The sequence below is a fragment of the Mycteria americana genome, chromosome 15, assembly GCF_035582795.1.
Source record: "Mycteria americana isolate JAX WOST 10 ecotype Jacksonville Zoo and Gardens chromosome 15, USCA_MyAme_1.0, whole genome shotgun sequence".
Lineage (NCBI taxonomy): Eukaryota > Metazoa > Chordata > Aves > Ciconiiformes > Ciconiidae > Mycteria > Mycteria americana.
In genome coordinates, this window is record NC_134379.1 from 2,423,956 (window position 1) to 2,437,169 (window position 13,214).

Genomic DNA, 13,214 nt, shown 5'->3' on the forward strand with positions numbered 1-13,214 from the left:
AGTCTTGCAGCAGAATGAGCTAAGAAGATAATGCTTATATTTCAGGTCTTCGAGTGGACTGGCAGGAAAATGATCTTCAGAAGCGTATCTTGAATGTTCCTCAGGAACTGTATGAAAAAGGCTATGTGAAAGATGCAGATGATGGACTGCGGGTAGGTGGCTAGTATTTAGAATGTATTTGAGGTCTTGCTGCATGCACACCTGGAGAGAGCTAGAGGTTTAATTTACTTTTAATGGGAGTACAAACTAGAACTAGACTGTCAGCCTTACAGAACTGAGTCTTGGAAATTGGAAAGTGATCTTTTATGTATCATCTTTGGGTCCAGCCTGCAGAACTAGGTGAGAATTAGGAGAAAGAGATAAATATGGGAACAAAGTTGTATTTCATTAAGGGGGCTCTTCTGGTTTTTGTTTAATGCAGGAAGAAGGTGTTTTTAATAAAGACCCATGACCTCACACTTGCTTTCATCTTTTGTTAAGTTTTCCTTTGAGGAAGATTTCTAGAATAAGAAATATTCCTAGCACAGTACAGGGTTTGGGAATTTTCCTTTGGGAAGAGGGGGTGTGGAGTATATGGTTTTTCCATGTTACCCAGCTTAATGATTTTCTGTATTACAAAAAAGCTTTTCTGTGAGTTTGTAAAACTAATGGCATGAAGCACTGACAAAAGATTTTGCGATCACTTCCACAGACTGGGGTTCTCTGTAGTCACAAAATCACTGCTGATTTTTCCAACTACAGGCACCCTCTCAAACTGGAATATTTGGTTTCAATCCCATTCATGTCTAGTTTGCTAAATAGAGTCAGATGTGGAAGCTTGGACACAAACCCACAGGGAAATAATGATCTTTTCAACTTGATTCTGCTAACTTTTTGTACTTGCCCATGTTTTTCTGCCCATCTTGATCAGGCTGCTGAGGAGGTTGGCTACCCTGTCATGATCAAGGCTTCTGAAGGAGGAGGAGGAAAAGGAATAAGGAAAGTTAACAATGCAGATGACTTCCCCAACCTATTTAGACAGGTAACTTTTCCCATTGATGGGTACTGTCTTGTTCTAAATGTTCAGGTTGGGTGATTCTGAGAACACTGAATCGGAAGTGTTAAAGAACTGAAAAAGTCTGCATTATGTGTCGGAGCCTGTTTAGCTACTTTGAATCATGAGTTTGTGCTTTCTTTGCTGTGTATGTTGGTGGGATTTCAATATATCTGCATATCCCATACAGTTGTCAAATGCCCAAACATCATAGGAGATGCTGAATAAATCCAAGTAATGGAGAGCATCTGCGGTGTAACTCAATAACATTGAGGGACACGAGCCTTCTTTAGTTCATGGGTTATTTAGGAAAGCCGAGAGGAATGGAAATGGCACTGTAGTTATATAAAAGTGAACACAGGGTATTTTCAGCCTTAAGTGGCCCAGGGGAAATATTATGGATGTTCCTTGCTTAAAAAATGAACTTGGGATGATTGTGCCTAAGACAGGCTTTCACAGGAAGTGATCTGCCTATTGATATGCTGTCTCTGCTATAGGTTCAAGCTGAAGTCCCAGGCTCTCCAATCTTTGTAATGAGACTAGCCAAACAGTCCCGCCACTTGGAGGTGCAGATCCTGGCAGATCAGTATGGCAATGCCATCTCTCTCTTTGGCCGGGATTGCTCCGTGCAGCGCAGGCACCAGAAGATTATTGAGGAAGCACCTGCTTCTATTGCGACTTCGGTGGTGTTTGAGCACATGGAACAGGTGAGAGTGGCTCTGCGAGTTCTCTTTTCCTTGTGAGACTGCAGAAACAGGCAGGACGTTTTTTGACATCGCCGAGAGTTTTGCATTGTTGAATCTTTTAAAGGAGCAATATAGGGTTGCCTGTCTTAAACTGCGTAGCATGGGCAATCGCTCACATTTCCAAAACTGACCGAGTCCACCATGTGCTGACAAACAGCTGTAGAGCTCCCTTCAAAAATGCGTGCACCCCAAAAATAGAAGTGTGTTTTAAATGTATATTGTCATATTAAAAGCAAGCTGCAGGAGTTGTAGGAATTGTCTAATGCTGAGTATTACAAATATTTGCTTGAAACTCTGCTTTCTCTAAATTGTAAATGAAATAACGTGCAAATCAAAACTCCTGTGCCACATGCTTTTCTTTGAGCAGTTCTCAGGCCTGTTAGAAGCTTTTGGATGTTTCAGAACGCCAGCAAAAAAGCCTGAAGTGGGCAGGGTGAATGAACAGCGCATAGGTAACCAAGCACGAGGCCTGGAAATCAAATACTCTTTTTTCCTGTATCCTAGTGTGCGGTGAAGCTTGCCAAAATGGTGGGCTATGTGAGTGCGGGCACGGTGGAATACCTGTACAGCCAGGATGGCAGTTTCTACTTTCTGGAGTTGAATCCCCGCCTGCAAGTGGAGCACCCCTGCACAGAGATGGTAGCTGATGTGAATCTGCCGGCAGCGCAGCTCCAGGTGAGTCAAGCGCCCGGCCCGTGCTCCTGGAGGCTCTCAGAAGTACTCGGGTGGTGGTATGGTGAAGGGGCCTGAGCGTGAAAAACCTGTTCTGCTGAAACCTTAGTAAAATAGCGGGGCGGACTCTTGTCTGAGTCACAACCAGGGTTCTGTGTTAAAACTGGATCACATACTGACGTTATGCAGATGACTAGATCTTGGTACTGATAGAGGAGAGAATATAAAGAATTAGAGAGCTCTTCTAAATATGGCCTATATCCTCGTGCAGATAGGTGATACACGACTCTCCCACATTTCCTCCCCAACAAAAACACCCACTAACTCCAAGGCCCATTTTGGTACTTTCTCAGCATGGGATTTATCTTCTGTTGCTGGAGCAAAGCTTCATTCAGTATTCCAAAATATATATGCATCCCTTTTGTTATGACTGTTTCAGTAAGTTATAGCTCTACCATTTGGCTCTTTCTGATTTGGAAAGCAAAGGGAGGTTATTTTCTAGTTTTTTCTCCTGGACTGCTCCAGTAGACCTTCAGTTAAAAGGAGTATGAAGGGAAGCAGTAGAGGAATAAAACACAGAGGTAGGAAAACTGATGTAAAGAAAGGTTGTGTGTAAAAAAGCCTGTCTCAACAAGCTTTAGCCATGAGTAGTTCAACTTTAAGCTCTGAAATTATTCTGTGAAATGAGTTGGCTTCTGAGGCTAGCAGTGCGATCAGATGCCGTGCCAGTTTTGAGCAGTGCATCGCCCACTCTGCCTCCGAGGGACAACAACCTCTTCTCAGAGTTTCTAATGACAAAAGGAGGGAAAAAAGAATAGACGATTGGATTTTTCATCTTTCAGCAAGTTTAGCAGTTGTTTGAAGTTCAGGAAAGTGACTTGGGTCTTTTTAATTTTGATAAGCAGTTCCTGACTTCCAGAGCATTGTTTCCACCTCTCTAGGCCTCTCACTCATCACAGATGCTTCCTTCTCCTGGCTGAGGTCCCTGCTCTTTAGCCTTTCTACAAAACGGGATTTGTGCCTAAAATTAGGTTCTTGAATAGATGTGGCAAAGTGACCAAGAATTTGTCTTGATATATTGTTTTTTCAAGGGGAAGTCATGACAGTGGGTGACAGTTCTGGCTTACATGAACGAGCAGGCTTTTTGTTGTTCTGATCCCCAGAGTAGCGAGGGAATCCTTCACAGATCCTGTAGAAAGCATTCGTTGTGTATGCCGTGGCTCATCTGTGCCTTGGGTGTACCCGCCGAGCTCCCTGTGTGCTGCCATGCTGTCTCCCTCTTCTCAGCCCCCATCTTTTCCACGGGAGGATGAATGCCGCAGTCCTCTTTCCCTCTTCGTCTTACACCACATTAGGGGCTCTAGGTGCTTTTCTACTTCCATTTTCTCAGCCCTCCCATTCTTACCCTCTTGCTTGCTTTCTAGTTTCTTTCTTCTCCCTGCTGTTTGCGTTTTGAAGTTGATTGGGTAGATGGTAGAGAAAACAAACAGTTGAACTGTAATGTCTTGTAGGCTGCTCAGGAGCAGGATCGTCTTCATTTTGTCAGGAGGCTCTTTGGCTTTGGCCTGAGCCTTCTGTCAGCAGGTGATTCCAGTAGCTCTGTGTCTGTATTTGCCAGGCACTGAGAGTTTTGTAACTGGTCAGATGCTTTCCTCATTGTTTGGGCACTCTTCTTCATATTGCTGATGCTAGATACAATTTCCTAGAATGGCGCATTGATACTGTAACCGGTTTGGTCTTTTGTCTGTTGGTGTCTGGCTAACAGACAGCTGAAATAAGTGGTTAAGCTAAAGCTCAGCCTTTTTGAACTGTAGCTGTAAAAAAAAAAAACCCAGCTAATGAACAGAACAAGTGGGACTTTTACTCCATAAGGATACAGCCAGCAGCCAGTTCTGCAGGTTACTCTCTCTGCAGTTTATAGTTGCAAAATTCCAGTTTCCCATAACCAGTTAGGGGCATTCTGTCTCACTGGGACCTTAGTATATTAACATAATGCGTGCCCATCCTCCGCTGACCTAGGGCTGGCCAGCTTTTTCGGGAGCCTTTTAATCAGTCAGTGGAAAATACTGGCTGAAGGGCTTAAGGTGGATATTAGACTGAGCTCAGCTGTCCTGAGAAATATGAATGTTCCAAGAGGTGGCAATGGAGAAGGCTCACATCAGAAAATAGGCATGCATATTTGCTATACTAGAACTGCAGCACCAGCTTCTACAGAGAATTGGTGGAATTAATTCTTCAAGGAATAGGTACTCTCTGTGAGGAGAGAAACTTACTTAGTGGTGGTTTCTTTTATTATTTTGTTATTGTTTTTATTATTATTATTATTATTTTTCCTTAGATTGCCATGGGGATTCCCCTCCACAGGATCAAGGATATCCGAGTGATGTATGGTGTTTCTCCATGGGGCGATGCATCTATTGATTTTGAGAATTCAGCCCATGTCCCCTGTCCACGCGGCCATGTCATCGCTGCACGTATCACCAGTGAGAATCCTGATGAGGTGAGTGTTTTAAATTCTGTAGTTACTGATCACACTCTGATAAACCGTAGGCTTTACACTGAGGTTCAATCCCTGCTGCTGATCCTGAAAATTTTGACAGCAAATTTAAAAGATTCTTCGTTTATCTCACTTAGCTGGCGGTTCTGTAGACTCTGGTTAGACACAGCCGGAACTTACTTGTGTGTATATCATGTTGCAGCACAAAGAGGTGCTCTAGCCTTCAGAACTCTAATTACTTCCCTAATTCTGGATTATTTACTTTTTCTTTAGCATGTATAGCAATGTCTGTCTGTCTTTACAGGGATTTAAGCCCAGTTCTGGTACAGTTCAGGAACTGAATTTCCGCAGCAATAAGAATGTCTGGGGCTATTTCAGTGTTGCCGCTGCAGGAGGGCTTCATGAATTTGCTGATTCTCAATTTGGTCACTGCTTCTCTTGGGGAGAAAATCGTGAAGAAGCCATCTCGTAAGTAGTCAGAAAAGTGATAGAACCTTGGCAATTGCTTGGTTTTGTCCTCTTTGATCCAAAGTGCCATGGATAAAACAAGACTCCTTACTTCTAGGAGTTTTAAGAGAAGTTTCCCTCTCTTCACCTTGTTTTCCACGTCATGGTCAGGCTTCTCATCCTGTCTTGCTTTGCAATTCCACTGTGTTGCACCTACATTTCTACACTTTTTGCTTACTTCTCTTTATTTTTTTCCTTTCTGTTTCATTCCTGCCTTGTATGCCTGCTGCTGGGGTATGATACAGCTACCATTGTGTTGAAGTCCCTCTTTGAAAGCATTCAGGTGGAAGGCTTCTAACAGGAAAAACACTGATAACTTGTTATGCCAATGCCTTACAGTGGTTTATAAACCATTGAGTGTCCTTATGTGGTGTGGAACGCTAAAGCACCCAGTCATAAGACAGGACTGCCTGACCTGTCATCCATACCGTTTTTCATCCAGAGCATTTCCTCTGTTCCGTTCTGGGTGGGATGGAGACCACGTCTGTCTGTGTTATGTGTACTTCTGACGTGTGGTAGGTGCCTAGATGATGATAACAGTGGGAACTCCTGATCTTACAGCTGGTGCTGGCTGAGCTGCTCTTGTTCACACCAGCAGCAGACTGAAGAAAATCAATATTCTTTCATTCCCAAGCATGTCATTTAGGATCTTGCTCCAGTGCACATGCTCTTCAGCTATTACCTTCAGACTGTTTTTTCCCAGCAGCTCATGGGGAGCTATCTAGAGTTACCAGCTTGCACATTACTGTTAGTATGGGATAGATAATAGGTATTCTTTTCTCTTTCAGAAACATGGTAGTGGCTTTGAAGGAGCTGTCCATCCGAGGGGATTTCCGAACCACTGTTGAGTACTTGATTAAACTGTTGGAAACAGAAAGCTTCCAGCAGAACCGCATCGACACTGGCTGGTTGGATCGGCTTATTGCTGAGAAAGTTCAGGTGCAGCTGCTTGCTTTACAGGACTGCAAATTGGAGTGAGGAGGGGAAGGGGGCGGGGGGCAAGCTTGGTGCATGCTGGTTGCAAGAGGACAAGGATTTAGGTTGGCTAATTAGTGGTTAATTTAGTGGTTAATTTCCACTTACCACTTTATGAGTAAACATTTTCACTGGCCTTAATTCTTATTTATATCAAAATCCCAGGTCGCCCCTGTCAGGGAAAGGTGGTCTTACAGTTGGTCAGAAAAGCATCTCAGTGTATGTGTGAATTAAGGCTAGTATTTTGGTTTGCAGTTTGGCACGGATGACAGTGGAAATGTAGGTGGAGCCTCAAGGTTTGATCCAGGAAGAAAAAAATGTGGTTTTCTTTTACGGAGTTACAGAGCTAATTGCTTCTGTATAGTGTTTGCATGGATGCTACACCAACTTAATTTTAAAGAGAGGTTGGCCATGAACCAAAACCAGAGCTGAGACTGTTGATTCTTCAAGTGGCTGTCCAGAATGGACTGAAGCTAAAGGAGATGTAACTGTGTTGTGTACCCTTTCTTTCTAGGCTGAAAGGCCTGATACCATGCTGGGAGTGGTGTGTGGAGCTCTGCATGTGGCTGATGTGAGCTTCCGAAACAGCGTCTCAAACTTCCTGCACTCTCTAGAAAGGTAAAATTGCAAGCTGGTCTGGTAGACAGCTGATAAGCAGCTAGTAATTAGTTTTGATTTACAAGTTTTGTTCAAGTACAGTACAGTCCAGAAATGCACAGAGCTTGTTATCTGCTGACTGTTCTCTGGCCCCAGGAAGCTGTTTATCTACTGGCCTAAGAAAACTGGCAGATATCGATGCATCTCCCCAAAATATCCCCTGTTGTTTGCACAGATTGGTTTGGTTTGTGGCAGGCAGTTTTGGTAGAAGCTCCAAGAAATGGCTCAGAACTGTGGAGTTCTCTCTCTGTGTGCTGCTAGGGCAACATTAGGGAGTCTTGAATCACCAGGTATTGTCTTCCTCCTGTTTTGAGGACTGATTTAATTTTCCAGATTTGACATAATTTTCCAAATTGAATGTTTCCCACTAGTACTTAGAAAACCCTCTCTGCTTCTGCTATAGCTTTAAAGTAGAGCAGGCACTGTAGGGAAACTAGTCATAACACTTGGTCAGGCTAAACTTGGTGTGATCCAGGCAGGTCCACTCTTAGCAGAGTTCTTCCCCTCAGTGTCCTGTTGGTGAGTCCGTACGTAAACAGAGCTGCAGGGGGAAAAGCTGCTTTATCCCTATGTTAAGTCATGCTCCATGTTCTGTAATTCAGGCTCTGATGTTCCTTTTGCAGACTCTTCTCTAAGGCAAAAGTGGGTGAATGGAAAGGAGAGTAAAGCTGGCCCGTGTGGCTGGAGAGAGATGGGCTGGCTTTGTCAAACTGATGTGTGTCTCTCCTAAGAAGAGGCGGTTTAAAAGCCTACTCCCATCTCTCTGCTAGTGTTTTCCAAATTCTTGCATGCATCTTTGAACCTGCTTGGGCCCCTGATAGCCATTTGGTGGCTTCTGGAAGACCAGTTTTGTTTTGTACTTCTCTTTCAAGGGGCCAAGTCCTGCCTGCTCATACTCTGCTAAACACTGTGGATGTGGAACTCATCTATGAAGGACGGAAGTATGTGCTGAAGGTACGATGCACAGTGTGGAAACCCATCCTTTTGCCACTTTTATTTGGAAATGTCTGTTTGTGTGCTGCTCTGGCTTAATCTTTGTAATACGTGTAATTATTGGAATTAAACCTGTGCAGGGTTTATTTTCTCTGCTTTAGTGGGGTTAAGAAATCAGTACAATCTCCCTTATGATAATACCCCATCACATCTTTCCATTGCAATATCTCTGTGTATCTCCGTAAACATTTTAACCTTTCGGGGTCAAGAAATTCTCTGCGTAGGGTGAAGAATACTTTACTATAGGCAAAGACTACTGCCTGTTGGTTGACCAAAACATTCAATTGATGTTTCTGAATATGTAGACCTACCCCGGGCTCTACTGGGTGTTTGAGCCCAGTTTCATCAGCATGACAGAATTTGTAGCAATTTTTCCCTTTAGCGTTGCTTTTTCTTTGCTGTGTGCAAAAAAACAATGTTTAAAGGTTGTGAAACCAAGCATACAAAAGTTAGGAAATATCAGACTTAAGATTGCCTGTGCAATCTTGATTAGCTTCCTTGGGCAAATTTATTATGGTGAAGTTTTTAATGACATGACCATATACTGGTTTTTGCAGCTGAAAATATTCAGCACCCCTGCACCTCCAGGATTTTATCTTGGCACCCCTTTGATGAGAAATAGAGAGGCACTGAACAGCAGCTAAAGTATGCTTTAAGTGATTTACCCAGCTTCAGACAGGAACTTTGTGGCAGAGACTGTGATAGGATCCCTTTTTCCAGGGAGAGCTTTAGCTGCTTTCTCTGTGAGACAATCTCCCTCTCCCCCCCGCCCCCCTCAAGTTATCTCATTCATTATGCAATTTTAGTACACAACTGTGACTTGTATGTAGATCGGGGTGAAGAAATTATATATGATTGCGTAATCAAACCTGTACAATTAATGCATAAGTGTGAGAGGATTAAATCAAGATTCATGGACAGCATTAGTTCTGGCATCTCTTGACTGCCAAATGCTTGGCTTTGTGATCCCAAATTTTTTTACATTGTTTTTTTTCCATCTAACATGAGAACAAATAGCTCTGTTCCCCTTCTTGAATTCCTGCTGTTGCAGTGCTTGGAAAAGTGTCAATGTTGTGGCAACCAAGCACTATCAATGCTGTGTTTATCTCATGTGATACGTACCGTTCTTGTGGATCTGCAGGTGACCCGGCAGTCTCCCAACTCCTACGTGGTCATCATGAACAGCTCGTGTGTGGAAGTTGATGTGCACCGACTGAGTGATGGAGGACTGCTCCTATCTTATGATGGCAGCAGCTATACTACCTACATGAAAGAAGAAGTGGACAGGTAGCAACCTGTAAAGATTAACGTTTAACATTTACATACAAGCCAAAATTAGGTGTACTTGTAACTTTATGCTTCCCAAAGATCAGCTGGGAAATGGAATTCTCTCCTAGGAAGAGGTTACTAGATGTATTATGGATGAGTTTAAAGGGAGAAGTTGCCTTCACCTGAAGAACAGATCTTGGCTACTGTTAGAAGAAAGATCTGAATGTGTACCAATGTGGAGTCCATATTCTCCTGCTGGTTCTTTAAAAGTGCCCTTTTGGATTATAGAAACAAAAAACAGAACATAAAAATCTTTAAAATCCTTGAAACTCCACAGCTGCCTTAGAAATAGATATAAGATTTACTGTTTCAGTGCATTCCCTCAAAAGTCCCTGCAGGGATCATAGCCATGAGGTCAGTAAATCTCCAGCTTCTGGAATGTGAACCACTGCCCTCTCTGCTGGTTTCTTTTCTGTGACAAACGTAACGAATCTGGTCAGGGGTACAAAGAGAGTTCGGGTAGCTTTCTGGGTTGGAAAATGCTATAAATTCTCATCGTCTCAGTCTGCTACATGGGTGCATCCTGCTCTTTTCAGCTTTGCTCTGTATATGAGAGGATTTTGCATGAGGTGGGCGGTTTGGTGAATGTATTGTGTTATGTATGGCAAGTGTAATCTCCACTAACATCAGTTTTTGTTTATATGAAATCCTGAATGTCATTGGTTCTGGTTCTGACAGTGAGCGATACCTGTTGGTAGAGAAGAAACACAAAAGTAACATGCATACAACCTTGCTAAGGGCTGTTCTATCTGGTTTCTGATCCCTGGCTTCCATAGTCCTGTTTTGATACGATTAATCTGAACTTTCATATGCAGGGCCGTACCCTTCAGCTCAGAAGAGCTGGTTCAGGTGGTTTTGTTTAGTTTTGTTTTGAAGTAGAACAGGAATAGAGAGAATGGATTTTCCCCTTGCCACGCTTTCCGTAAGAAATTCTGTTGCAGTGATTTGTCCCATTCTTTCCTAGGTATCGCATCACTATAGGTAACAAGACCTGTGTGTTTGAAAAGGAGAATGATCCCTCCATTCTGCGCTCCCCTTCGGCTGGGAAGCTTATCCAGTATGTGGTGGAGGATGGGGGACACGTGTTTGCAGGCCAGTGCTTTGCAGAAATAGAGGTAAAAGAGACTCAAAGAACTGACTTGGCTGCAGATGCTGAATCTGCCCAGGCAAAAGCTGGCGGGGGGGGGGCGGAAGTTGAATGCTCTGGAACCAGGAATTGAGCGTGAGGAATAATTCACAGTATTTCCAAATTTTGTCTGTGTTTTAACCTGGACTAATGCAGGAATCAGCAGTGAGAGTGATGGGGTGAGGAAGAAATTACTTAGCAGCTGAAATTTGAGTGTTAATGACTGTATACCAAGTGATAAGCAAAATTTCTCAGCAGTGAGACCATGGTTATCATCTTGCTGTGATATCAAGGGAGAGCTGGATCCACGTGTACTGTGTTTTCTAGCTGTGGTGGAGAAGGCCTTCTACTTGTAGACCACTACTTTGTACTTTGACTCAGTAGCAGAGTTATATGCCAGGATTTAAGTAACAAATTAAGACTTCTCTGATTACCTGATCACTTACCAGGTTGATTGGATAAGTTAATAAGTGTCAATCCTCCCTTCTCCCTTGGAAGTTACTTAAGTCTTAGAGAGGAGGGGGACGACCAACTTCTGCATCGCTGTGAGGAAAGCACGAGAGGTTGTGTAGGAGTGCATCGCTCAAAACAGATCTGAGAGAGGGGGGAGGGTGTGTGTTGACAGAGGGGCAATTAAACCAGCTGGGGACAATGTGTAGGAGAAAAATACCAAGCCAGAGGTCCAGGTGTTTTATGTAAGTGCTTTTATGCTGCAACAGAGCCATGGCTAAGAAGGAACCACCTACTCAATTCCTGTGTTCCTAGTTGTGGTCTATAGTATAGCAATGGTAAAACTAGACTGTCTCTGCCCATGCCCAACCCTTCTGCTCCAAAGGCAAGAGCTTCCATGGTTGATCTAAGGAAGCATCTCTGTTTGTGAAGAGCAGTCTGAGACCTGTGACCTCTAGAAAGTAATCCTAGTTCCCTCTGCTAAAAATGAATGTGTTGCTGCAGCTTTTGAGAGTGACTCTCCCACTTCTAGCCTTTAGAGTGCAGCAGCTGCAGCAGTAAATTGTATCTGCTTTGTTCGTTGTGTTGAATGTGGGACCTTCTTGAGTACCTGTTGGTCCAAGCAGTGTGGAACAGGTGATGTTCCTGAGGATGGCTTCCTGCCACGCTAATTTGTGGCCAGTTATTTTGTTCCACCATTCACTTCAGTGTCTGGGGCTTTGTTCCCAATGTGTGTGCTTTTAAGCCTTTGAGAAAGCCTGAATGCAAAAGGTGCTCATGCAGGTTAGTTTGTCTGTGGTAGGACATTGGCTGCTGGCTCACAAAACTAGAACCATTTGGGGAACATGCAAGCTGAGTGTGTAACCTGTTTTCCTTGCTACAGGTGATGAAAATGGTGATGACACTAACAGCAGGAGAATCAGGCTGCATCCATTACGTCAAACGCCCGGGGGCAGTCTTGGATCCAGGCTGTGTGATTGCCAAGCTCCAGCTGGATGATCCCAGCAGGGTTCAGCAGGTGAGAAGTCGCAGGAAGCGCAGATGTTTGTTGTGTTTTTAATAGCGAGTGATGTTGAGAGTGGTACGAGATGGTCCAGTGTACTGAACCAATTTCAGATTTGTGCATTGTACTGGAATTGTCACTTTACCGTTTATTTGTCTCACGTGAGGACTAGGACTCAGATTATTGTCTCTTTCTCTGACTCAGGCTAAGCTTATGTACCATTCTTGTTCTCTTCTTACCTCAGTACTATTGTGGGTACATGGCTGTCTAGGATATTGGAGATTGGCCAGATTTTTCTATCTGCGTTATTCCTATGCAAGTTTATTTAACTTCTTTTTATCATGTATTCTTCTTTAAGCGACCCTCTTTGGGAGGATGGGGGTTGATATCCCAACTCAGAGAGTGTCGGGCCCTGTGAAAGCAATTGTAGCAAACCTGGAAATACAAAAAAAGAGCCAAGGACATGGATCTTTTTTAAGGTGAAAGGCAAAGAGATACATTCATTTAGGGATGGTAGGCTGGGATGTAGCTGGTGGCAGGGGAAGAGAATCTGTTGTTCCTTTAGCAATAGCTAGTTGAAAACTGTGGGAGGTTGTCATGCAGGGGGTGGAAAGTGATTGTCAGCACCAAACTGTTGGCTTTTCCTGTGCTTTTCTTTGATATTTTTGGTCATCCTGGATCTAAACGATGAGATCAACTGTAACATATTTGGGAGAGAGGCTGGAAGCTTATTTTGTGGGTGTACACAACATAGAACTGTTGGAGATCCAGCTCATAACTTTTCTGTCTCTCAGCCAAGTGCATTTTCTACTCTGGGAATTCTTCCAAGTTAAATCTGAGCCTCCAGTCGAGGGTAACTGGATTTTACCACCATGGCTGATGCCATACAGGAGGGTTAGTGACACTGTGCTGTTCATTGTGTTTCCAGGCTGAACTGCACACGGGTACCTTGCCGCAGATCCAGAGCACAGCACTTCGAGGCGAGAAACTCCATCGCATCTTCCATTATGTCCTAGATAACCTGGTCAATGTGATGAATGGATACTGCCTGCCAGAGCCCTACTTCAGCAGCAAGGTACTGGTTACTTCTTGTTTCAGAGCGAGAGCACAAATATTCTTTCAGTTCAAGGTAAGGCTGGCCAATTTGCATGTCACAGCCAGAGGACCAAGAGTCAGGGCAGTACTAGCCTGCTAGGGCCAGCTCGATTCGGTTTTCTTTCTTAGAC

At 43.7% G+C, this 13,214-nt stretch overlaps 1 protein-coding gene across 6 annotated transcripts in view; it reads left to right on the forward strand.

The window, feature by feature from the left end:
* The window catches only part of ACACA (acetyl-CoA carboxylase alpha), a 154,630-nt gene that overhangs the window by 37,950 nt on the left and 103,466 nt on the right, over positions 1-13,214 (forward strand). For all 6 annotated transcript variants that reach the window (XM_075518341.1, XM_075518340.1, XM_075518343.1 and 3 more), the window contains 13 exons: positions 46-152; positions 911-1,021; positions 1,531-1,740; positions 2,284-2,454; positions 4,790-4,951; positions 5,253-5,416; positions 6,244-6,394; positions 6,945-7,048; positions 7,960-8,041; positions 9,222-9,367; positions 10,374-10,524; positions 11,869-12,003; positions 12,917-13,063. In XM_075518341.1, the coding sequence (XP_075374456.1) occupies positions 46-152; positions 911-1,021; positions 1,531-1,740; positions 2,284-2,454; positions 4,790-4,951; positions 5,253-5,416; positions 6,244-6,394; positions 6,945-7,048; positions 7,960-8,041; positions 9,222-9,367; positions 10,374-10,524; positions 11,869-12,003; positions 12,917-13,063 (1,841 nt within the window). The remainder of the gene's footprint in view (positions 1-45; positions 153-910; positions 1,022-1,530; positions 1,741-2,283; positions 2,455-4,789; positions 4,952-5,252; positions 5,417-6,243; positions 6,395-6,944; positions 7,049-7,959; positions 8,042-9,221; positions 9,368-10,373; positions 10,525-11,868; positions 12,004-12,916; positions 13,064-13,214) is intronic.